At 41.6% G+C, this 26176-nt stretch overlaps 2 protein-coding genes across 4 annotated transcripts in view; both read left to right on the forward strand.

Annotated features, from left to right (window-relative positions):
• The window catches only part of osbpl3b (oxysterol binding protein-like 3b), a 31757-nt gene extending 16967 nt beyond the window's left edge, over positions 1-14790 (forward strand). The window contains exons 9-24 of one of the 2 annotated variants that reach the window (XM_086114014.1): positions 282-385; positions 564-689; positions 761-917; positions 2572-2702; positions 4378-4482; positions 5381-5512; positions 7918-8011; positions 8092-8336; positions 9036-9173; positions 10281-10344; positions 10423-10501; positions 10577-10721; positions 11755-11896; positions 11981-12107; positions 13695-13817; positions 13997-14790. In XM_086114014.1, the coding sequence (XP_085970140.1) occupies positions 282-385; positions 564-689; positions 761-917; positions 2572-2702; positions 4378-4482; positions 5381-5512; positions 7918-8011; positions 8092-8336; positions 9036-9173; positions 10281-10344; positions 10423-10501; positions 10577-10721; positions 11755-11896; positions 11981-12107; positions 13695-13817; positions 13997-14093 (2009 nt within the window). In that variant the 3' untranslated portion in view covers positions 14094-14790. The remainder of the gene's footprint in view (positions 1-281; positions 386-563; positions 690-760; positions 918-2571; positions 2703-4377; positions 4483-5380; positions 5513-7917; positions 8012-8091; positions 8337-9035; positions 9174-10280; positions 10345-10422; positions 10502-10576; positions 10722-11754; positions 11897-11980; positions 12108-13694; positions 13818-13996) is intronic. The other variant, XM_086114015.1, reaches the window with a different exon arrangement.
• A 748-nt stretch (positions 14791-15538) lies between these two features.
• gsdmeb (gasdermin Eb) lies at positions 15539-23576 on the forward strand. 2 transcript variants are annotated; one of them, XM_086114703.1, is made up of 10 exons: positions 15539-15679; positions 15981-16245; positions 17805-17997; positions 19246-19417; positions 20182-20302; positions 21440-21559; positions 22066-22193; positions 22262-22442; positions 22875-22948; positions 23040-23576. In XM_086114703.1, exons 2-10 carry the CDS (start codon positions 16041-16043, stop codon positions 23268-23270), a joined length of 1425 nt encoding a protein of 474 aa, XP_085970829.1. In that variant the 5' UTR covers positions 15539-15679; positions 15981-16040; the 3' UTR covers positions 23271-23576. The 2 variants fall into 2 exon arrangements, with proteins under 2 accessions (XP_085970829.1, XP_085970830.1); XM_086114704.1 differs by lacking the exon at positions 15539-15679 and adding an exon at positions 15684-15753.
• Positions 23577-26176: the final 2600 nt, after the last annotated feature.

A 26176-nucleotide genomic window follows, 5' to 3' on the forward strand; every position in this document is an offset into this window, starting at 1 on the left:
AGGGAGGCCGGAGCTGGAATTGAACCCGGTACCTCTACACTGTGAGGTCGACGTGCTAACCACTGGACCCCTGGGCGGCCCACTCCAAGTTGTTTAAACCACAAATCAACTACAGTTAAACATACATTTTTTTAACAAGTCCATGAATACACACACTGAACAGCTTCAGTTTATAAAAAGAATGACGACTGTTGAAGACTCTCCTGATGGTCTACTGCCAAAGTCAAAAGTGCTCATGTCAACAAAAGTGTTTTGTTATTTATTTATCCTCCTCGCTTTAGACATGTCAGTTTGTGAAGCGTACCTCCTCGAGTTGAGCCACCTTCTTCAGAGTATGGAGGTCCTCCATCGCACCTATTCTGCACCCTCTATCCAAGCTCTTCAGGTGGTTTCACATATTTGTTCCTCTGTCTCTTGAAAGCACCAGCATCACAAAATTCCACAATTTTCTGCTATTTTTTTTTGTCTCTGAGTTTGCTTTACTCTGCTGCTATATATAGAACTTTAACAAATCTATTTTATTTCAATTGTCTACGATGACAGCGCTTTTTTTTTTTTGAAAGGGTAATATCCATCCGCTGTGTTATGATCGCCAGACATCAACATTTGACAGCCCTAAGAAGGAAAAGAGGCTTCAAAGAAAATGGCGCACAAAGAACTACAACAAAGACATCAAAACAACTCTGCAGGTAGGTTGTCAAAAGCTCCACTTTTGAATGTCTCTGTTGGCTAAACCGCGGTTTCTTTTGTTCTGCTGCAGGTTCCCAGCTGCATCGCTGGTTCTGTCCGCCTCCATTCCTCCAACCCCAACCTCTCCACTGCCGCGCTCGCCAATGACAAAGCTGACCCGGAGTCTCTGGATTCTCCTTTTGATGTGGCCAAGCTGCAGGAGGACTTCTGCCGTGTCGCCACTAACCGTAAGTGACACAACTGCAGGGGTTTTTTTAAATTAACACCTGGATTTTTTTTTTTAAATCACACTGTGCAAGCCATTTTTACATTGGTTGTGTTCACATTCTCGTAATGTCATGTTTATTTAAAGCAATCATTTTTTTATGGGGCGGGTGGTGGAGTGGTTAGCGCGTCGACCTCACAGTGCAGAGGTCGTGGGTTCGATCCTGGGTCCGGCCTCCCTGTGTGGAGCTTGCATGTTCTCCCCGTGCCTGCGTGGCTCTTCGCCGGGTACTCCGGTTGCCTCCCATTCCAAAAACATGCATGGCAGGCTGATAGAACACTCTAAATTGTCCTAATTTGTGAGTGTGAGCGCAGATGGTTCTTCGTCTCTGTGTGCCCTGCGATTGGCTGGCAACCCGTTCAGAGTTACTGCCCGAAGACGGATGGGATAGGCTCCAGCATGCCCTTGTGATGATAAAGTGGATCAGAAAATGGATGGATGTATTTTTATGGGGTTTATGTTCATTGGGATGCCCTTTCATAGGGGAAAGAAGAGCCACAGTTTGCCGATGTACTTTTCAGCTGTTTCTTGAACAGCAAAACACATTGTGCACAGTCACATAGAACCTGCTGTCTACCACAACTCTCATCCGGGCACTCACCCACCACATAACCAATCACTTCAAGGCACATGCATGTACACAGGTGCTGCCATCCGTACGCATACCTGTCAACTTTTCGGAGCGCCAACCTGTATAAACTACCAAAAAAATCCTTATAAAGAGCAAAAAATCCTTATAACATCCCAAAGCATTTTATATGTCAAAATAACGGCAGAAAAAAAACCACGAAATTTTCAATGATATTTATTGTAGATCTCCATAATACAATGTCCGGTAACTTTCCAGTAAATCTGATTTACTGGAAAGCTACCGGAAATGAAAGCATTCGAGTAGACTAGCACCATTCTGGGCAAAAGCAAACGGAACTACCTGTTAGGGGGGGACGGAAATTTTCCGAATCCGTATGATTTGTGCGATACGGCCATATACGTAAGATTCACCACAAAATCCGTATGAACTATGGCTAAACCGTATGAGTTGACAGGTATGCGTACGGTATTTTCGAAATGATTCACGCTTTCAATTTTGGGGGAGGGTTGAAATACTTTTCAGTTTATAAAATGTCTTTGAACATATATTTGTTTTTGACGGTGTAAAACAAAACTAATCCTGTCAACCAGTCCAGGGTGTACCCCACAACTGGCCGAAGACAGCTGGGATAGGCTTCAGCATGCGCCGCGACCCTTGTGAGGATAAAGCGGATCAGAAAATGGCTGGATGAATGGAGGGATGGATCTAGTTAGGGAGCGCATGGTCTGATGTGACACCCCAGCAGCAGTGATGAAAAATTGTGGCCCAAATCTAATAGAGTGGGCATGTTTTTGTAACGTCTTTTCAGCTTTTTTCTGCCTGTCAAATCAATCATCAAATGTTTTCCCGAGCTGCTACTAAGTGAAAAGTTTCAGTTCGCTCTTGCAGGAAATTTGTTAGTAATTAGAAAAGTGCCCCCATCGGGTCCTATCATTCTACTGCCAGAGTAGCACTCATGCTAAGTCTTTGTTGTTGTGAAAAGCCTTCCAAATTGCAATCGCAGCTTGTTTAATCCTCTCTTCAGTGCACACCACCATGAAGTCAGCCCTGAGTTCCCTCACGTCAGAGAGGGAGCGATTAAAACAATGCGTGGACCAAGACTGCTGTCCTCCAACCTCCCCGCAAGTGGTCGGCTTGAAGAACGCGCTGACAACAGTACGTGGGCTCCGTTGCCACACACTCACAGACACTCCACTCGAGTCTCCTTGAGGGCTTGTCAGCGGAGGGCCTCTCGCCAACCTGGCTGAGACCTCAGTGGCCAGTGATTCCCACTCAGGCTTATTTTTCCCCTCTCTTTCTAAAGTTAACATTGATCGTCATACAGTGGAACCTCTGAGCTTTTGACGGCAACACATGACAATAATAGCCTGCTGTCTGTTAGCTCCTAATGACTCAGTCTAACTGCGTGACCACACAGCATGGCAATAATGGACCACTCATATTTTCCATTGTACAGTGTGGGCTTCCTTGGATTCTCCAACGATAACATTTAGCACATTCAAAATTATTGTCATGCTGCGTGCGCCGTAATGAATTTAACTCGCAATGGCGCTCCGCGCAGCAATTCGTGGATTATGACCTTCTGCTTTTGCATCAATTTTGTCATCAACAATGCTTTATTATTCACTGCAAAATGAAGGGAAACACCAAATATTACGACCGACATTAGAAGATCATAAATGGCAGACCGCCTTGTGTTTGTTCATCTGTTTGCCAGTTGCTACGTCCTTCTTCATAGAGGATGACGGAACAATTAAGTCATTCAATGAATGGCAACATGACTCAAAGTGTGAACTTCAAATTCACTGTTTGCTTTCATAAAAAATATCACAAAAAGTGTACACAGGCCAATTGCCATGTTTTTTTTCTGTTGCTACACGTCGCTGGCCAAGATAGAGGAACAAAGATACGTTACTTGTAGTAAATGAATCATTTTCGGACCGATTAGGTGAACTCGGGTGCGTTTCAAATCTGGGACTGAAATCCCATCGAAGCCAGAACCTCTCGAGTGTGAGGCAGATATGCTAACCATGATATCATGCCGTGCCGCTTCTGCTGCCTTTATGCCTATAGTATGGGCCCAGTGCTTTTCTGGATCCACTACTTTGAAATTAAATTAAAGAAGCTCTGGTCAAAACAGACCCCCCACCCCCATTTTCAATAGAAAATAGTCGTTGCTTTTTGCTGTTGTTGTTCAACCAATCTAGGGGATAGAGCTCCCCTGCCCCATGACACAGAACGGGATAATAGCCTCTACAAAATTGTAGGATGGAAGGAAGGAAGGATGGATTGATTCTGATATTCAAAAACACATGGCAATAGATGCCATGCACATGCCTCACTATCAAGCTTTAGAGCAGTGCTTCGCCATTATTTTCTGTTGAACCCCACTAGATAGAATAAAGTATTTAGTGCCCTCCCCCAACTCACCGCTGCGGCTATAAATAGGATCATTTGTCTACAAAATTGTTGTAAGTGTACCTCGGCATAACATTGTATACGTATGAATGTTAAAGAAAACCAAAAAGAACTACAGATCAATTTACAACGAAGTCTGAGTCAAAACATAGAAAAATTATGAAAGCACCACTGCCACCTACTGTTGTAGATGTGCAAATACACTTTATTCTAGTTCACCCCATCAACGTAAAAATGTCTTATGTACAACCCTAATTTTTGTCTAACTTCCCCAAATTGTTCAATCTGTGGCTAAGGATAAGACTTCTGGGAAGAATCTTTGGCAACTCCCGCTAATTAAAACTCAAATATGACAGCTCGATTTGTGGGCGGCTGTGTTTAAATCACGTGTACACTGGTTATTATTTTTCAGGCTTTAGCCCAGAACTCAGAGCTGCGAGAGCGCCTCTGCAGGATTCACGCAGAATCTTACATCGTAGAAGCCACACTGCACAATCTCACTGCCCCCGCCGTGCAGGTGGGTGTGTGGGAATGCAGTGACTCCCGTCCCCCCCCCACCGCCAGCATGATGATTATTCGGATGATTACTTCCCTCCTTATTTGCCTCCCACATCATCAACAAGCTGCCATTTCTTTCATTCTCATTAGCATGCTGCCATCATGTTGCTCTCCCACTCGCCCCCTCACTAATGACGACTTGACGCCATTAAAAAAAAACAACAACAACAACAACAACATATATATAAATAAATGAATATGAATGAATAAAAAGAGGAACACACTGTAGGTCTCGGCATTGGGAATCATTTGCATGCGGCCGTGTGTTTGGTGTGATCACACGACGAGCTGGCACGTGGAGGCTTTTGGCTCCTCTGGTAATCGGATTTACTGTCCACGGAGTGTTAGCTGATCATGCTAATTGTGTCCCGGGAAATTTGTTAAATACACATGGGAGCATGTGCATCCTATGAGATTATCTAATGGGACTGTAACAAAATGTTGCTCTCTAATAAATTATATTATGACAACCAGTGAGAATTGCAATGATTTTGCATAATTGCTGCAAAGTAGCTATTAAGTTGGGATTCAGTAATATTGCGGTAGTTTTTTTTCCCCTGCTGTTTTTATACATAGAACAAAACAGAAGTACACAAAACTCCACTGTGAGCAGATGTACAGCCGGATATTAAAAATACAAGTGCGACGATGCACCTCATCATCTCAGCGGTTCATTAGTGTCATCAAGGTTCTGATAGTCATTATGTGCACTCACCATAGGGCCATTCTCATCAAAGTGTGATTATACCATGTGGTGACAAAGACTCCGCCCCCACCCCCCAAGTCGCTCCTGAGTCCTGACGGTGCAAAGAGCCTCTTTCGGTTTTGTATTTATCCGTCTCGATGTTGTCTCCTAGAAACAGGAGGAATCTGCACCCGAATCCCGTTCTTTGGTGCATCAAGAGTCAAATGAAAGCAGAGCTGAGTCACTGTCGGAGTTCTTTGACGCGCAGGAGGTTCTGTTGTCCAACAGTTCCTCTGAAAATGAGGTAAATGGAGGGAAAATGCAAAGGTTTATGCCTCATACACAATAACAACAATAAATGTAGAACTGGTGTAAACATTTGGCCACTTTCAATTTATACTCTCACATTTTGATTGAAAGTGATTTTTTTGGGGGCGGGGGGTTAATGTAGCTTGAAATGACGCAAGAAAGTGGCAATGGAAGTAAGAACTTGTGTTAAGTGAACTATTACTCTCACAGTCTTTCTTCCATTTTGTCCAAGGAACGTGCCTGCCTGCATCATTTTTGGAGGAGGCAAGAATTGCCTTTAAAAATTGCTGTTTGGCAGTACGCCGTCACCTCGGGCCCGTAGCCACCCATATTAGCGCATCGCAACAAAGACAAAGATAATGACATACAAACATTCCCCCACCCCCCAGAAAAATTGTTACAAATCTGATGATTTTTTGCCCTTTATTTTTTCACACAATAAAGACAAACACTACATTTTTGACAATGTTTATTTTTTTACATAACACAAAGATAACTGACTTTTTTCAAAAATAGTTTTTCGCTGATTCATCTCTCTGTTGTACAGTTGAAGAAATAGTCTATTGTTACTTTATTCATGATATACTTTTTACATTAATCGCCATCAGAATTTTATTCTGCCAAATCTCAGAATCAGCATTTGCCCCAAAAGATCAGTCGAGCTTTACTGTCGTTCACCCTCATACAGTCGTTTGAGTGTATGAGGGTGTCATTCGACTCGACAACTGTTTTTCTAATAGCCATAGCAGCGAAATTTTCAGGTTTTTTTTTTTTTTTTTTTTGAATTTTCCCAGAGGGGGATGGCGCATGTCATACATGAGAATTATTTCACTCAGGAAGGAATGGTTCTTCTTTTTATACCAGAGCAGGAAATTGTCAGTTAGAAATTCCACATATTTTGCAGAGGTCATTTTGACACTTTGAAGTACCCCAAATGGTCCTGTGAACTCACTCCCCAGTATTCCTGCCCAACACATCATCTTGCCATCACCAGACTGACATTGCATTTTTCGTGTGGGGGCATCCACCTCCATCTCCATTCAGAACGCCGTCCGATGAACCCATTCACACATCAGTGACTGTTTGAAAATTTGTCTTCATGTATTCCTGAGCTTACGGCAAACAGTTCTCCTTTGTGCTTACTGGTAAGGACTGGACAAAATATCGTGTTGGGCCTCCAGACATCAGCGGCTTCAAATTGTCATCATATGCATAATAAATTGCAAAAGTGTTGATTCAATGTTCCTGATATGAATCCTGTAATATGTGCTTGAAGTTAGGATTATCTTTAAATTGCTGCAAAATACCATGGAAAAAGTGTCCATTAAGATCAGGCATATGGTGTTTTAAAAAGATAAATATTTCTCAATTCACAACTTCCGACAGACTTTTGACACTTTCTCATGTCATCTCCTGCCAGAATCTATCGATTCAACACATCAAAATTCACTCTTAACTCGAATTGTATTAGTAATTGATTAGTTTTGACTAGTGGTTTATTGATAGACACTGTGACACGTTTGATAGCAAGCAAATACTGTAGCAAAATCACAAAAATTAGGGCTCAAATTGTTAATCTGCCACAGGAAATTGAACGTTTAACTCATTCACTCTCAAAGACGTATTTAGATGTCTTTTCAGACAGGTCTGAAAAATGGCGGTCCGAAAATTTTCAGACCCTTTTCAAGTACAGTCAATATAAAATGAGGAGCTGGGATTAAATGTGTGGCGTCTGAAAAGACATCTAAATACGTCTTTGGGAGCGAATGAGTTTTAAGCATATTTACATATCTAAGAACGTGCTGCGAAAAACAAATGCATTGATGACAAGAACCGTTAGATTTTAGTACGTTTACAGGAGCAATTCATTTTACAGAGGTCTAATCGACGGAGTTCTAGTTGCATTGTGTATTCAACTATAGGATCCAGCCTCGAGTTGCATCGGGCTGTGGCGCTGCCTGACGAAGTTACGCTTCCAATCAAATTCTCCAGTCTTCAATAGAATCCTTCAATCTTTTGAAACTTGTTTTTGACAGTCGTCTGTCACATGGGACACGTTTGAAATTCAACTCAGGCGTCTCGTTTCGTGCTGGAGGCTTCTTGAAGCCTTTTAAATTTCACTGTCATGAAATAAGGCTGCGCTCTGACTGTACTGTACATCATCCCCCCCTTTACTTTATTGTCGTGTGGCTGGTCGGAGAGCAGCAAGAGCGGAGGTGGTGTAAAAATGGAAGTTAATTACTTTTATCTAAAAATACAGCTATATTGTAGCTCCCATGGGAGATCATCTCCAAATAATGTGACAGCATGTGGAAAGAAAACCGGCCCTGTCTTGCATCTCGGATGCGCTTCAAATTCCTCTCATCACATCTGCTAATAGTTGACTTTTTTTTTTTTAAGGTATCAGAAGATGACTCGTACATCAGCGACGTTAGTGACAACAATTCCATGGACAACTTTAACAATGAGGCAGAAAAGAGCAGACAAGATTCAGGTAACATATTGCGAGAAAATTCTTGAACACACCAATCATGCTGTAAGAAAAAAAAAAGATGATGTTTTTGGTTTGGTCAGGTTCTGGAGAGAGCAACGCCGTCCTCTGCCGACGTAGATCGCGTCTATCTTCACCCAGCCCCAACAGCAGCGCCATCAGCCTGTGGAACATCCTCAGGAACAACATTGGCAAAGACCTGTCCAAAGTGGCCATGCCGGTGCATCTCAACGAGCCGCTCAACACCCTGCAGAGGCTCTGTGAGGAGCTGGAGTACAGCGAGCTGCTCGATCAGGCCGCCAGCACGCATGATCCGTTTGAACGCATGGTGAGAGGAGAGCTTTTATGCCTTGGCTACTTAACTCATTCAGTACCAGCCAATTTTAGACCAAGTCTGAAAAGACGTTTAAAAACGTCTTTGGGAGTGAATGAGTTAAGTGGGCCAGAGATAACTCACTCATGCAGTCTGCCCTTTTCTGGCAGTTGTGTATTTAGATTCGACTATATTTCAAAATTGACTTTCATTTTAAAAAAAAGTCTCAAATAAGGTCAAAATGTAATTTTTGTCATATTTTTATTTTCAAAGCTTTTAATCATGTTTCAAAAATACACAATTTAAATAACTCACGAATGAATACAGATGCTACGGAAGGAAAAATAAATGTTGATTTCTACCGCTGCACATTCTGGATCAGTGATTGCAGTTCTAAGTGTAATAAATGCCACTTTGTGTCATGAGGGAGATACAATGGAATTGGAAGTTGACAAAAAAATGCACTCATAATTTTTGGTGTACTCCGCAGTGGCTTCTAAGATAATAACAATTCACGACTGTAAGGGTAGCCCTGAGCAATAAAAAGATTTAATTGTTCCTCACTTCTACCTTGAAGGATTTACACCAAAACTTAAGACATTTTTACACAGATCATCCCACAAAATTGAGACTTCTGAAGGCAGAATCATGCCACCTTTTACCGTCAGTGTAAAATCACTCATGACTTTTAGCAATTGTGTTTTGTGTGTTTAGGTCTTCATCGCTACATTTGTGGTATCAGGTTACGCATCCAGCTACTACAGAACTGGTGGGAAGCCTTTCAATCCTGTCCTGGGAGAAACTTATGAATGTGATCGGCCAGATAAAGGCTTCCAGTTCATGGCAGAGCAGGTATGGTTATCCATCCAACCATCCATCCATCCATTTTCTGATCCGTATCAGAGCCTATCCCAGCTCTCTTCGGGCAGTAGGCGGGGGACACCCTGAACCGGTTGCCAGCCAATCGCAGGGTACACAGAGACGAAGAACCATCCGTGCTCACACTCACACCTAGGGACAATTTGGAGTGTTCAATCAGCCTGCCGTGCATGTTTTTGGAATGTGGAGGGGAAACTGGAGTACCCGGAGAAAACCCACACAGGCACGGGGAGAACATGTAAACTCCACACAGTGAGGCCGGAGCTGGAATCGAACCCTGCACGTCTGCACTGTGAGGCAGACATGCTAATCGCTGTTGTCTAAGATCATTTACAATTTTATGATGATTCCATCCATCCCATCCATCCATTTTCAACATCACTTCACCCGAATATGGTCATGGGGGGTGCTGCAGCCTATCCCAGCTGACTTCGGGCGGGAAAGCAGACAACACCCTGACCCGGTCGCCAGGGTACATATAGACAAACACCCGTTCGCACCGGCGGCCCGGTAGTCCAGTGGTTAGCACGTCGGCTTCACAGTGCAGAGGTACCGGGTTCGATTCCAGCTCCGGTCTCCCTGTGTGGAGTTTGCATGTTCTCCCCGGGCCTGCGTGGGTTTTCTCCGGGTGCTCCGGTTTCCTCCCACATTCCAAAAACATGCATGGCAGGTTGATTGGACGCTCTAAATTGTCCCTAGGTGTGAGTGTGGGCGTGGATGGTTGTTCGTCTCTGTGTGCCCTGCGATTGGCTGGCAACTGATTCAGGGTGTCCCCCGCCTACTGCCCGAAGACGGCTGGGACAGGCTCCAGCACCCCCCGCGACCCTAGTGAGGATCAAGCGGTTCGTAAAATGGATGGATGGATGGACCCGTTCGCACCCACATCCACACTGTCACTGAGTGGTAACTGATCCCACGCTGCACGCTCACAAGTTAGACAAGTGTACAACTACACCATCGGTACGGTCATATCGGCAAGTATTAATTGAGGACAACCCTGTTGTTTTTAAATGAGCTCGAGCAAGTCATTAAAGTTGGATTTGAATCGGTGTTTGACGAAGCTGTTTACCCCATCAACAGGTCAGCCATCATCCACCAATCTCGGCTTGCCATGCAGAGTCCAAAAATTTTATCTTCTGGCAAGGTGCGTTCAGTAGCATACTTTTTTTTTTTTTTGAAGTTCAATTTCAGAATTTCTCATTGTAAAATATTCCCTTTGCAGACGTAAGGTGTAAGAACAAGTTTTGGGGGAAGTCAATGGAGATTGTTCCTGTAGGCAGCACACACTTAACTCTGCCTGGGTGAGCTTGACGCACCAAAAACGCAACCTAATTGTCACACAGCAAGTATTTATTTATTTGTTCTCATTGCCGCAGGTTTGGAGACCACTATGAGTGGAACAAGGTGACGTCGTGCATTCACAACATCCTGAGTGGACAGCGCTGGATCGAGCACTACGGCGAGATCTCCATCAGAAACTCCAACAGTGACGCCTGCCACTGCAAGATCACTTTTGTTAAAGTGAGCCGCAGATTGCTTGCATGCGTCGTCAGTCACATTTTGTGTAATCCTCCCAACTGTCAATCCTGATGTGTCATCTGTTAGTTTGACAACAAACAACTCTTTAAAAACAACCGCAGTTGCAACGTAGGCGCTGTACATCAAGTAAAAATCAGGCATGTAAAAACAAAGACAGTTAAAAGAATAAATTTAAACTAATGAGAGGGTGGACTTGAATTTGAGGCCAATTTGAAAGGTGATTCGAAAGAAGCGTTCCCATTGCTACTATTGTTTGTTTACATCACATCTGTCAGAACGACGTATTCAGAAATCTGATTAAATGGACAAGGCAGCGCCTGAAAGATGAAATCTGATTGGACAAAAGAATCAAACATCCACTGACATGTCATTGAATCAGTTCAGACAAGTGAATAAATAAATACAATTTCAACAAACCAATATTATAATTTGCTGTAAGTGTAAATCGGTGCTTTTAATTGCGTGTGCGCCAGATTATCTAAAGTACAGTACTCTATTTTTTTTCCCACTAGCCAGTAAACACTACAGACTGCATACTTGTGCCTAAGATATAACACGTATACAAACATGTTTTTTGTTGACATTTGTGAGATGTTATTTTTGGGGCATTTCCAAATCTAGAGTGCTCAAACCTAAAACGCCTTTGATATAAATTAGAATGACTCCGTTCTGTCGAAGGGCTTTAATTACTCATTGACCTTTGCGCACAGTTGATGTTCCTCACCTGCATGTAACTCGGAAGCCCACGTGATCATTTTTGACGTTTGATGTATGGAAGCTTCCGCTGAGCTGAGAAGGTTAATTGTTCTCATTTCAAAGGTCCCCCTTGAGGTAGGTGATTCGAGGAAAAAGGGGGATTTATTCATCCTCACCTCCCATTTAATACTCCAGACAGGCGGGAGAAGTGATGGTAAAGACCAAAAGAAGACATTATCATGAGGTCCTGGATGATGGAGTGTGATCAACTGTTCCAAATTATGGCCTTCACTTTGATGAATGTTCTTCTTTGTCACAGGCGAGATGGAACTCAAGTGTGAACGAGGTGGAAGGAACCATCACGGATCAGAAGGGGCATGTGGTCCATCGGCTCTTTGGAAAGTGGCACGAAGCCGTTTACCGCGGGGCGCCGCCCTCGGCCACATGCATCTGGAGAGCAAGTATGACCGTTTCATTTCATGCCGAAGCATTCAATGCACGCTTCGTGAATATGAACGCGGGTAACGCTCGTGCCGTATATGCAGATGCCATGCCGCTAGATCACGAGCAGTACTACGGTTTCACCAAGTTTGCCATTGAGCTGAATGAGCTGGACGCCTCCCTAAAACCGCTCTTGCCACCCACTGACACCAGACTGCGTGTGGACCAAAGGTGAGGGACCAAAAAAAAAAAAAAACATGATCTTGAATTGTACGTATTCCTTTATGGCTTTACTTTTCCCCCAAATGTGTTTCTAATTCTACCGTTGGAAAATGACAGTTACAAGTTAACCGTTTCAGGGACAGCGGTTACTTCGGTAGACAGCTTATCATGTGATCAGGTTACAGGTTAGCATTATTGGTGCTTGAAAGGGTTAATAAAAACCTGCTGTCAAGGAGACCGTTCGATTAAAGCCAGGTTGGCGCATGCTAAGAAGAGCCGAGACATCTTGCTTTGTCTCGGGGAAGTGACACTACAATAACAGTGAGAGACAGGAACAAGGTCAACCTTGCTTATTCGGGTAATAAAGAAACGCTTATAGCAAGGTATAATTATCAGAATAGAATATATCGATTTTTTAAGTGCAAAGAAATGTTCTTATAACAAACGGTAATTCACTGGGCATCATATGTCTTCCAGTTGTGTGTTCTTGACGTGCTGATCAAACCTCAGAAAAAGGATGAGAATAGTAACTGCCCTCGTGGCTTCTTGTGCATATCTCTTCAGTTAATTTTAGCTCACGTTTGTGAATGTGACAAGTGAAGAGTCGAAACGTAGGACGTTCCAAAATGATGCCAGAGCTTTATCCTGTGTGACACCTCACGTTGGAGAAAGCGAAATAATGTGAATTATCATAAACGGCGTTTCTCTCCACAATTTGTTTTTTTTTTTCCTCGCCCCCAAAAAACTAGACGCAATGTATATCTATCCATTTTTGACAGTATTTGTCCCCATTAGTGTTCGGGGTGAGCTGGAGCTCGTCCCAGCTGTCTTCGAGCAACTGGGGGCACATCGAAATAAACATTTACCGGTGCATTCATTTAAAAAAAAAAAAGAAGAAACAGAAATAGCTTTTAGGATTATTACCATTTTGTGCTGTTCCATAACAACATCCAAATGAACACTTTCCCAAAAAACAACTTGAGTTTATTAAAGGGGAAGTCAAGTAAAAAAAAAAAAAGTCCTCACAATAATATGTTCTATACAATCAACTAGTATAAACATGGTTTTTTGATTCATATTGCATTTGTGGAATATGAATTATGCAGCAAAATCCACCCTTTTTTTTTTCATCTCGGGGCGGCCATTTTACCTCTTGATGTCAACTGAAAATTTGACCGATTGCTGGGGGGTTCAGAAAACAACCAATAATGGCTCAGCTTGTGAATGTCACATGACCAATCTCAGAAAACAGGTGAGTCTTGCTTGGCTGTTATCTCATTGTGATGTCATTTTCAGTCGACAGCAAGTGGTAAAATCGCTGCCCCGTGAGATGGCTGAAAACGGGTGGATTTTGCTATTCAATTTCTATTCCACAAACGCAAAATTAATCTGAATGCCATGTTTAGAACATATTAGTGTAAAGAACATTATTGACTGCATTTCCTCTTTAACAGGTCACTTTGTATGTAAATCGACCAAACTGAGCCATCAACCCTTTTGATGTTTAAAAGTCACACATTCATGCTTTTACATCCGAACAGATGTTTTCCTCCCTTCTTTCCATGATAATTATGTTATGTGCCGCATGGTGTGCAGACTGCTGGAGGAGGGGAAGGTCGAGGCCGCTGAAGAGCAGAAGCAAAGGATTGAACAGCTGCAGAGAGAAAGACGACAAGTCCTTGAGGAGAGCAACGGTGCACATCAACCAAAATTCTTCAGGTAGCCTTAATCTCTTGCCATAATATGTGACGAGGACACATTTGAATGTGCTTATTTTGCACTCTTAAAAGGCTTTATATCCTGTAGAATTGTTTTTGATCCAATATGAGAGCTGCATTGAACATTCTACGTTTACAAAGATGACACTGGCCACTTTGTCTTTCTTCATTCATGCTTAGGAAGTCAAAGGATGACACGTGGGTGAGCAACAAAACTTACTGGGACTTGAGGACTGATCCTGGCTTTGCCAACACAGATTTCCCGACCTTGTGGTGACCTGAACTGAAACATATTGGCAGCCAGACTTCCAGTGAAAGCAGGCGCGTTCAGCGCTGACCCTTCTTTTGTATTGTTATTGCCTTAACAACAAGTGCTTATCTAAGTCAATCATCAATCATATTATGCACCATGAGAATGTTGATCATGATACAGTGAGTCCAAAATGGAGAAATGTGAAAAAGGATGACCAGTCCACCTCATGACAAGCGCCCGCTCATTTAGAGGGTACTAATGGCCTGTTACCACGCTAAAGGTATTGAGTGGATTCTGTCATTTAGACAATCTCTACCTCAGAGATACGGTAGCCTTGTTATGCCATTGATTAACATTAACATCCGATATTTATTCTGCACATGCCTGATGCCTTATTAGTGGTACTGTTATTTTATATTTCAGTTGTTTTTCCGTTTCATGTTTTAAAAAGTGTATAGTTTGTAAGGTGCTCTGTATAGGAAACAGACTGAAAGTGTTCTTGTTGTTTTTTTTCATAACAGCAGTGCTAATTATTTGTTATGGCTCTGTTGACTCTGTGAGTGATGCAAACTGCAGGAGCCAGAGCATCACATACATTCATTTTGTTCACCTCATCCAATGGGCCTCTGGTTCCACTGGCATGTTGGTGCAGTCCAAGCTGAGTGTTTAAGCGGTGCTGCGTCATCTCAAATAAATGCTGCGATGCTTCCCTCTTGTGGAATCGTGTGTGTGGTCAGTTCTTTGTTGTTGTTGCAATGAGCCGTTTTATTCTTCGGTCTTGTGCAATTAAACTTCATTCAGTGACTTGTTCTGGATCGCACAACTGTGACTAATACAGTGGAAGTTGTGTATTCAACAGAAAGTATGTCTGCTTAATGGTTTTGTCTACAGTTGCACTTCAGTTTAGTCAGTCCCCATTCATTTGCAAACCGTGTAACGGAGTCATGCACTGCCACACTCCGTCGTGGCCCGTCACATATGCACTCGGCCAATACATGCTGTACAGGTACTGATACAGTATTTCAATTGTTCTTGCAAACTATTGTACGTTTCTAAACGTTGCAACTATATCTAATGGGAGTTTTATTTTTTTGTGAAAATGTATACGGAGGCAGAACTTCAAACGTGCAACATATAGCCATCAAAATTTCTAGTCAGTACACTTTTCATTTCAAATGTTGACAGCGCTGACTTACTGATCATTACAATTTGTCACGTGGTCACGGGGCGCAAGAAGGCACTCTCACTTACCACCGTACTTCCTATTTTTGTTTTTATAACTATTACCGAGAAGTAGTTTTATTGTAATTGGGATTTTACTTGATCGAGTTTGTGTCAGACCAAGATCTTGGTCTCGGTATAGTGATTGACAAGCAGCGCTGTAGTATGTCAAACTTAACTTTTATCGAAATGTTTTTAATAAATGTAGAAAGAAAATGCTCAATGTTTGCTTCCGGTGTGGGTGTAGCCTTATGTCCATTGTGACAGGAGTTTTGTTGTTTTTCATAAACTAAAAACAAAAAAGGTCAACGTCTGCTTCCGGAATGGGGCGTGGCCTTGGTTTGTCCACCGTGACAGGAGTCGGTCTTCACGTTGACTTTTCAATCCTGGTGAGTCGGTAAATTCTTAATGGCTGTCTTCTCAAACTGTGTCTCGACTGCTTCGTCGACTTAACGACGGCCTGGTGAAAACTCTAACGTTATACTTGCCTCTCTTTGTTCAAGACGATTTTGGATAATTGATAAATCTCCGCTGTTGTTGTAGCTGATGAATGCTAACTGTTGTCTTCGTGCACGGACGACTAATTGCAGGAAATCGTTCAACTTTTTCATTGTGCCTTTTAGACGTTGAGAAAATGTGAGATTTAAGGTAGGTTAAAGTCTGCATGTTTAACTTCGTTTTGCATTAAAGGAGGGACCGAGCGTCTGTCTGGGAGTCAACTAGCCGTCTCACTGCCCTCGTTCCGGAGAGATGTTTGCCACAGCCACCAGGAATTTTGTGGACGAGGTGGACCCCGGTGGTTTGTTGATCCCGATGAGAAGCGTCAACGACTCCATCGCTCTGCTCACTGTGGTTGTGAGCCAGAAACCCTTCTGGTTCTGGCAGAAGCCCAAACATCTGCCCACTGACTTTACCCTCAACGACCTCCTCGCAGGAGACACGCCTATTACGCCAGGTAAACAAACAACAAAACGAATAGAACTGCTTTAAAATCTAAATAAAACAGACGGACTTTGAGAAACGAAACTCAAAACAAAATAAAGACTTACTGTAATGAAAAATCCAAATCTATTATAACCCTGGGCTGCACTGCTTCCATTACAGTATGCGGATGTTAATTTTTATTTCTTTTTTTTCCCCCCAGTAATATTTCAACCTCAATGTGTTGCCGTGTCAATCTAATCTGTCCAGGGCCTTCACAATTAGTAGTGGTGCTAACGGCCAAGTGGTCCACAATAATGTCATCATATTTCCATCTTCTGATTGATTGGTCCAAATTAGCAAAACAAGTTGTATTAGCAATGATGGTTGATTAAGTCATCAAGACTATGTCACCCAGCTGGCCTGGGAGCGCCTCGGGATCCCCCGGGAAGAGCAAAAGAAGTGGCTGGGGAGAGGGAAGTCTGGGCTTCTCTGCTAAAGTACTGCCCCCACGACCCAACCTCGGAAAAGTGGTAGAGATGGATGGATGGTTAATTAAGTCCCCTGACACATGCACATATTTAAGGAAAATATATTATGGAAAACCCTAACTAGACTTTTTAATTGTTTGTATACACTGATTTTTTTTAATAACCTAATTTAAATGATCCAACCTAGTAAATCTTTTGTTATTTGCCCATTGCTGCAAATGTTACATTAGCCAGTGGTGACCTCACACAAGCGCTCTTTATTTTAGGTGCGGTCTGAATGTGTACATCTGTTGCTGCGGAGGGAATCTTTGGATTTTCAGTGGTCTCTGATATTGAATATTAAGTGTACTTTAATTTTTAATCCTATTTGTGTTTTGACTGAAGAATATCATAGGCCCTTTATTAAGACACCTGGAAATGTTTTGAATTGTGTCAAGTGCGCATGAAGTTTATTGCTAATGTCAGTGGTCCCCAACCTTTTTTTGCGTCACGAACCGGTTGAGAGACCGGGCGGCTTAGTAAAAATCTATTTTTTTTTTCATTTCTCTTAAAATAAAAACTCATCTCACATTTTCATGCTTTCTACTTGGGTGTTACCTGTTCAGATGATTCAACATGCTCTTTGTACGACCTTGTTTTTGCCAAAACACTTTGCACAACGGCTTGCTCCACCACGTCGCCACTTCCACAACGCGTTGGGCGAGGAACTGAAGTGGAAATTTGACCATTAACTTGTATCACATACCCTGCTCTCTGTAAGGGTTGCGATGCAAGCTCGCTCATGTGCAAGTTTGTGGTTTTCCTGTGCTTTAGACATGTGGATACAAAACAGGATGAATTGCAAAACGATGTCAAGACGGGGTCACGGTCCCCAACTTATGCTCACGTTTTTCTTTAAGGTCGAATGCGTCAGGTGACGCCCCCCCCCCCCAAAAAATAAATAAAATAAAATAAAAATAAAATTGAACTGTCACTGTGTCACCAGTACCAAATCGCCCGTGGTTGGGGACCACTGGTTTATGTACCGGTAACTGTTTTAGATCCACGTACCGGGCCACATATTGTTTCTAGTCTATTAACTGACGTGTCTTTCCGTCTTTAGTTTTAACAGAGACAGACTTCATCAAATACAATGGGACGTATGGTGGCCACATTCAAGGGTCAGTGGATGCCACATTCATCCAGTCCAACGTGAACGTGGAGGGAAAAGAGTCTTCCAAACTCCAAATGTCATTTGGCAGTTTGAAGAAAGACGAAATCGATGTGCGCAGGCTCCTGCAAGATTCAAAAAACAGGTTTGATTCACTGAATGTGTCCTACTTTAAAAAAAAAAAATTAAAACACTACAAAGTCATCAAGTTTAGGAATAATACATATAAATGATGTCTGTCGAAGGTCTCCAAAAAGCAGGAATGTACTTTATCGGATCACAAAGTTGCACTGCTAACCTTACATGGATCTGTTGAATATTCGACAGTTACATTTCCGCTGTAGGAACAGAAATCCAAGGACCCCCTGTATACATTGAGTATAAAAAGTCGACACACCCCTATTTAAATGCCAATGTTTGTTTGAATAAATCAGTACGATAAATTATTTCAAGTCCATTCCCACCTGTGATCCGGCCTACAGCACAAGCTGAAATATTTTACAGAGTTGAAATGAAAATAAACAACAGAAATGAGGTGGTTGCATAAGTGTGCACACCCTCAGTAACTGGCGATGTGACACATTCTCCCACATACATTTGTGAGATTCTAAGTGTGTAATTTTTTTCTTTGTAAGATAACACGAAGGTCCTTACCCAATTATCCAGACATTACAGTAAGAAGAAGACAGGAGATTGTTGTCACATGTGAACAGAAGCGTGTAGAGTCAGACTGTTTAGAATCACTCTTCTTTTTGTCCCCCTTTTTATATAAAACATTAAGAAACAGTTTTTTTGGGGGGGTTTTGTCTTTCAGAATGAAATTTAATAGACAAACTTTCGAAGTTACATGTTTTATGGACAGCACCGTTACAGTATAATAAATACACAGCAGCACAGTATACAATACAGTAAAATAAATGTACTTAGAAGAGGCATTTTCTTCGAGTATGAAACATATATTTGTACAAATGGGTTGCAATAATTAAATGATGGCGGTTTTGCCTGCTATAGCTTGTGAAGTCTCCTGTGGCAAAACAAACAGACAAAAAAAATCAGTTTATTCAAGTTGAATAGAGGCATCAATTACGTCACTATTTTAGAAAATCTACATGTACTGTATGATTATTTTTCTCGAGGTCCTTTCACAGGAGGAAGAAAATAAACAGAAATGTCAAAATCAGGAAAAAAACCCCACCAAACATTGTCGAAAAATGATGAAAGGTTTGTGATGGGCTCTGAAACGTATTTAAGAAGGTATATTTGAAATGGCTCGAATAAGGCACCATATAAGTTCTGTTTCTGTGGGACACCGTTTCCTTTCATACCTGTTTACCTGAATTGCAAATTGCAAGATTTGTGTCCGTCATGTCCTGACAATCAAATGTCCCACTAGGGTACTGGACATGTCCCACTGTCTGATCCAGCAGACCAAAAAAAAGTGTCAGGTGTTTGGTGTCGTGAAAGAGCGCATCGTGACCAACCAGCCGTGTAGTGTCGTCGAGGAGCTACAGCAGGCCGGAAGCTGCGCTGGGACCTTCAGCCTCTGGGGTCTCAACAGTCCAAAGGTCAAACTGGAACTACTCACATACTTGTTTTCTACGATATCTAATCTTCCCTTACATTTTACTACATGTGCAGTATAAATGTGTTGACTTGCTAGCTGCAACTTGGGCGACTGTTGAACCTCCACAAAGTCAGATGCCCCCCAAAAAATTGTACAAGGTTGAATGAAGGTCCGCCATTTGTTGTGCTGCTTGCCTCCGTTAGAAATGAAACTTATTGTGACTTAGGCAAGCTTTTGGCTACCGTACAACATGAGCAGTACAATCAAGTCGATTTCAGTCATATATTTTTACATTTGACCAAACAGATGCGAACATAAATAGTCATCAAATGCATGCTCATGATGATTATGGACATGGCAAGCGCAGCTGACAATCGGATTCCTGTTCCTGCTCCGTTATGTGTCTGTCAGGCGTCGTCAAATGGTGCAGAGTTTTACTTTATTTTAGTTCTTCATATGTGATTGTCGAGTGGTTAGCACGTCGACCTCACATTGCAGAGGTCAATCCCGCCTCCGGCATTCCTGTGTGGAGTTTGCATGTTCTCCCCATGGCTGCGTGGGTTTTCTCCATGTACTCCGGTTTGCTCCCACATTCCAGAAACATGCATGGCAGGCTGATTGAACACTCGAAATTGTTCCGAGGTGTAAGTGTGAGCGCAGATGGTTCTTTGTCTCTGTGTGCCCTGCGATTGGCTGGTAACCGGTGAATCACTTGATTGTCTTTAAGAAGACTGCCAAGTTGAACAAGTGCGTATCTTTGTGCAGGTGTTGCTGAAAGACAATGCTAGCCTTGGCAAAGACAGCAACATTGCCATGGAGATTCCCACCAACACCACCCTTGCCTATGCCCTCATTGACCTCATGGTGAAGCATGACGGTCGCTACGGTGAGCTTGTATTCGATTTCAGTCATTCCATTCCAAAAGCAAAACTAATATACTGTATTCTATAGATTCACGTGGTACCGAGGGAAGTATTTCATATGTTTGATGACTATATTTTACATCTAACAAAAATGGTGTGAAACACAGAAATTGACCTTCTGAAAATTGCACTCTATATGAGTTCCACTTTTTGATTCAAAGCAGCAGCGGGTCAAATTAACTTTTCCATCGGAATCTAATCTATGAAGCTGCACCTGTACCAATGTACAATGCACCTCTACTTTCAAAATTAATTGGTTCTGGAAGAAATTTTGTAACTAGAAAATTTAGAGACTGAACAAGAAAAAGCGTTTTCCATGTAAATGCCCTAATCCGTTCCAACCCCCCCCCCCCAAATTCAGACAATGTTTTCTAAAGCAAAAAAAAAAATGCATCGAAATATGTAACAAATACATGTTACAATTATTGCACAATAAATGAGAGCTGTGCATACCGGTAATGTAAAAAAAAACAAAGAATAGAGTACCGGTAACAATTAAAAATGATGGTCATTTAACTTTTAACTGCGTCCTCATCATTTTTTACTCTCTTTAGTTCATGTTCTCTCTCAGAAGTGTTTTTTTGTCTGCCGTTTTGTATCGAACTGATCCGAGGACATTTGCTTTTGTCGATTTTTAACGATCCATCGAAAATGTCTAAGGCAAACATCAGCATCGTGAGCGACCGCCCGACTGGTGAACACTTTTTCTGGGTGATTCACATTTACGTAAAACTATCAGAATACCTCATGGCCCGAGGAGCGAATGACGAGGACGCTGCATCAACACATATCTATTTATCTATCGACACACAGACACATTCTGTAGAGGTCCCTCTTAGCCAATGGGATGCCAGGATGATGCTCGGTAATAGCCAATGGCAGAGCAGCTATAAGTATGTTGCGTTCAGGAAACTCGGAGCTGCGAGTAGCAGCCCATCCTGTATTTTTACCTTTCGTATCTTGAAATTTCTTTCGTAACAAGAGGCAATATTTTCCTTTTGAGGCGTTTCGTAACTTGAAAATTTCGTATGAAGAGACGTTCGTAAGTAGAGGTACTGCTATACAGGGATTTGAAATGACTGTATGACATGTTTGCACAGAGCTGTGTCTGATGTCAAGCGAGGGGGGCTTCGAGGTCGACAGTCCCACCCAGAGAAGTCTGGCAGGTGTCCCTGGAGCTTGCGGGCAAGACCATCCTGACGGCAGCCATCTTCCACGAGGTCAATTATTGCCAAAGCTTTCATTGTCTCGTCTGCATTCGCATGCCACGTGCATGACTTGTTTGCCCGCTTACATTTACAACTCTGCTTCACAGCTCTCGCAATATTTTAGTTGATTCCAATGAGTTTTTGATATTGAGGTGAATTTTTGAAGCGTTACGGATGACACACTTTGAATCTCGGTTAGCAAAAGTTTTTAAATGTCAAAGGGCCTTACAGGATGCCATCAGAATACAGCTGCTATTCTCTTTGTTTAATGTTCAGTTGGACAGTCAAACTTTGACTGGGAGTGTCTTAAACTTGGATGTCAAATATTTGCTTGCAAATAAAAGCAAAAAAAAAAGAAGAAATTGGCCGAACGCCAGCTCTTATCTTGAAAAACGTTCAAGTTACCCCGAGAAATGTCATAATTCAGTTGTCCTGAACAAAGCCACTTGTTTCAAAATATAAATAATAATAATCTGCTCAGCAATTACACTGTTGACGTTTCTCCATGACATTTGCAGAAATGAAGAATCTGGGTGCTCATTTCCAGCTGCTGGCAGCTCTTCCCGCCTCCAGCAGGTCTTCTCTGCTCGAAAACATAACAGCACTCATGGTAGACAAAGCGGCCCTCAATGCTCTTCAGAGTGTGGTAAGATGACTCAAATGCTTTGATTGCTTGACTTAATGATCGCTTCAGCACGCCCTCGTCTCTCACAGTTGGACCAAATGATCCTGGGAAAAAGTGTTAACATGGTCGACGTTTCCGAGGCGCACAAACAAAGCATCCAGCCTGTTCTGGAAGTGCTGAAGGAAGCGGAAGGTGTGTCAGCAGCACAGATGGAAGGCTGCTCTGTGACGGTCCTCAGTGCACTTCATCTTATTACCAGTGCTTTGGGTGGTGAGCATGACTTTTTCTTTTTTTCAACATCTAAACATTGTACTGGGCACCACACATTTTGGTGCCAAGAACGTTTCAATGGTTTGAGGGTATTTTGACGTCACTGAATTCGAAAATGGAATTGCTTTTCCTGAGTTGGCTCGAGTTTTTGAGAAAAAAAAAAAACACGCAGGCAAGCAGAGGAGCTGCAAAATATCAATAATTCAGAAACTAAAGCCAATTCAAAGTAACGGATCGCACTCTCTGACTCCGCTGCTCAAAATGACCCACAAACCATTAAAATATCATTGGCACCTGAAAAAAAAAAGGTTGGCCAAGACAATTGTACATTTGTTCTTTTACTCGAAATGTGTTCCTTTTCTACATCTGCTGTGTGTTTTATCGCCATTCTCACATCTTAAGTGCACGTTTGCTCCGAAATTTGCCTTCCAGAACTGACTTGTGACAATCTTGCTGCGCTGAGAGTCTGCAGCTGTCCAGACACGTTAAAAGTCATGGACCTTCTGGTTTGTACAGAGAACCCCAACCACGCTAAAATGTGTTGTTTCATTTATTTACTCTTAATGGGTTTTTAATTTTCGCTGCCATCTGTTGTAGGTAAAGCATTTGATGGAAAGCGGGGAGTCGGCGGCGAGCGGCGGGGACGTCGCTGCACTGCCAGAGAATGTCTTGCCTGTCATGGAACATCTGTTCAACTCCTCCGGCATGAGCCTGCAGAGAGACGGTGACACGGCCATGAGCCAAATCAACCAGCTGGAGCAACCAGGAAACCAACCTCTCATCATGTGTATTGCTCTCCGAGGCCTCCGCTCACTTAACCCCCACTAACAAGTGCTTTATAAAAGACCTTCCACTGTGAAGAACAATCATCCAAACTGAAAAGCACCCAATAACATCCTTCAAAGACTAATCACTTTTTAAATTGTATTACAGCACAATTCACTTTTAGTGTTTGTAAATATGCCAATGTTCATGTCAGATGACATTCGGAACTTTTATAATGAAAGTCTGTTGATTTGTATCTCTCAAATGTTGAACGCTTTCGCACTCCTGTCGAAAAAAAGTCATTGTATTTCCTTGGTTGTTTGAACTGTAAGCAGCATATTAGCACACTTAAAAGCATATTTCGCTTCATTGCATGTCATAGTCTGTGCGGATCATGTGAACCCATTCAAATATTCTTACATTACATTTGAAAATACATCTTATCTGAAATTACAAATTAAATTAAAAAACGACCATGTATAGTACGGTGTTTTTAGCCGAAATAAAAAGACCGGAAAAAAAAGACCACGTATAGTAAGACGTTTTTAGCCGAAAAAAAAGACCATGTATAGTAAGGCGTTTTTAGCCGGAAAAAAAGACCGAAAAAAAGACCATGTATAGTAAGGCGTTTTTAGCCGAAAAAAACGACCATGTTTAGTAAGGCGTTTTTTAGCAGAAAAAAACGACCATGTATAGTAAGACGTTTTTAGCCGAAAAAAAGACCATGTATAGTAAGGCGTTTTTAGCCGAAAAAAAAGACCATGTATAGTAAGGCGTTTTTAGCCGAAAAAAACGACCATGTATAGTAAGACGTTTTTAGCCGAAAAAAAAGACCATGTATAGCAAGGCGTTTTTAGCCGGAAAAAAAGACCGAAAAAAAGACCATGTATTGTAAGGCGTTTTTAGCCGAAAAAAACGACCATGTTTAGTGAGCCGTTTTTAGCCGGAAAAAAAGACAGAAAAAAAAGGCCATGTATAGTAAGGCGTTTTTAGCTGAAAAAAAAGACCATGTATAGTAAGGCGTTTTTAGCCGAAAAAAACGACCATGTATAGTAAGACGTTTTTAGCCGAAAAAAAAGACCATGTATAGTAAGGCGTTTTTAGCCGAAAAAAAAGACCGAAAAAAAGACCATGTATAGTAAGGCGTTTTTAGCCGAAAAAAACGACCATGTTTAGTAAGGCGTTTTTTAGCAGAAAAAAACGACCATGTATAGTAAGACGTTTTTAGCCGAAAAAAAAGACCATGTTTAGTAAGGCGTTTTTAGCCGAAAAAAAACGACCATGTATAGTAAGACGTTTTTAGCCGAAAAAAAAGACCGAAAAAAAGACCATGTATAGTAAGGCGTTTTTTAGCAGAAAAAAACGACCATGTATAGTAAGGTGTTTTTAGCCGAAAAAAACGACCATGTTTAGTAAGGCGTTTTTTAGCAGAAAAAAACGACCATGTATAGTAAGGCGTTTTTAGCTGGAAAAAAAAGACAGAAAAAAAAGGCCATGTATAGTAAGACGTTTTTAGCCGAAAAAAACGACCATGTTTAGTAAGCCGTTTTTAGCCGAAAAAAAAGACCATGTATAGTAAGGCGTTTTTTAGCCGAAAAATACGACCATGTATAGTAAGGCGTTTTTAGCCGAAAAAAAAGACCATGTATAGTAAGGCGTTTTTAGCTGAAAAAAAAGACAGGAAAAAAAAGGCAGTAAGGCGTTTTTAGCTGAAAAAAAAGACCATGTATAGTAAGGCGTTTTTAGCCGAAAAAAACGACCATGTATAGAAAGACGTTTTTAGCCGAAAAAAAAGACCATGTATAGTAAGGCGTTTTTAGCCGAAAAAAAAGACCGAAAAAAAGACCATGTATAGTAAGGCGTTTTTAGCCGAAAAAAACGACCATGTTTAGTAAGGCGTTTTTTAGCAGAAAAAAACGACCATGTATAGTAAGGCGTTTTTAGCTGGAAAAAAAAGACAGAAAAAAAAGGCCAGGTATAGTAAGACGTTTTTAGCCGAAAAAAAAGACCATGTATAGTAAGGCGTTTTTAGCCGAAAAAAACGACCATGTATAGTAAGGCGTTTTTAGCCGAAAAAAAAGACCATGTATAGTAAGGCGTTTTTAGCTGAAAAAAAAGACAGAAAAAAAAGGCCATGTATAGTAAGGCGTTTTTAGCTGAAAAAAAGGACCATGTATAGTAAGGCGTTTTTAGCCGAAAAAAACGACCATGTATAGTAAGACGTTTTTAGCCGAAAAAAAAGAAAATGTATAGTAAGGCGTTTTTAGCCGGAAAAAAAAGACAGAAAAAAAAGGCCATGTATAGTAAGGCGTTTTTAGCCGAAAAAAACGACCATGTATAGTAAGGCGTTTTTAGCCGAAAAAAACCCATGTATAGTAAGGCGTTTTTAGCCGAAAAAAATACCATGTATATATAGTAAGGCGTTTTTTAGCCGAACAAAAAGACCATGTATAGTAAGGCGTTTTTAGCCGAAAAAAAAGACCATGTATAGTAAGGCATTTTTCGCCGAAAAAAAAACGACCATGTATGGTAAGGCGTTTTTAACTGGAAAAAACTACCATGTAAAGTAAGGCGTTTTTAGCCGAAAAAAAAGACCATGTATAGTAAGGATTTTTTAGCCGAAAAAAAAGACCATGTATAGTAAGGCGTTTTTCGCCGAAAAAAACGACCATGTATAGTAAGGCGTTTTTAGCCGAAAAAAAAGACTGAAAAAAACGACCATGTAGAGTAAGGCGTTTTTTAGCCCGAAAAAAACGACAGTATAGTAAGGCGTTTTTAGCCCGAAAAAACGACATATTATAGTAAGGCGTTTTTAGCCCGAAAAAACAACATATTATAGTAAGGAGTTTTTAGCCCGAAAAAAACGACATATATAGTAAGGCGTTTTAGCCGAAAAAAACGACATAGTATATATATAGTAAGCCGTTTTTAGCCCGAAAAAACGACATATTATAGTAAGGCGTTTTTAG

This window comes from Hippocampus guttulatus, chromosome 6 (assembly GCF_054856545.1).
Source record: "Hippocampus guttulatus isolate MCC_2025c chromosome 6, RoL_Hgut_1.0, whole genome shotgun sequence".
NCBI classification, from domain to species: Eukaryota; Metazoa; Chordata; class Actinopteri; order Syngnathiformes; family Syngnathidae; genus Hippocampus; species Hippocampus guttulatus.

Coding starts and splice junctions, on each gene's coding strand:
- gsdmeb (XM_086114703.1), top strand. CDS start 16,041: ATGTTTGCCACAGCCACCAGGAATTTTGTGGACGAGGTGGACCCCGGT. Junction 17,998..19,245: donor CTGCAAGATTCAAAAAACAG/GTTTGATTCACT, acceptor ATGTCCCACTAG/GGTACTGGACATGTCCCACT. Junction 22,194..22,261: donor TCAATGCTCTTCAGAGTGTG/GTAAGATGACTC, acceptor CGTCTCTCACAG/TTGGACCAAATGATCCTGGG.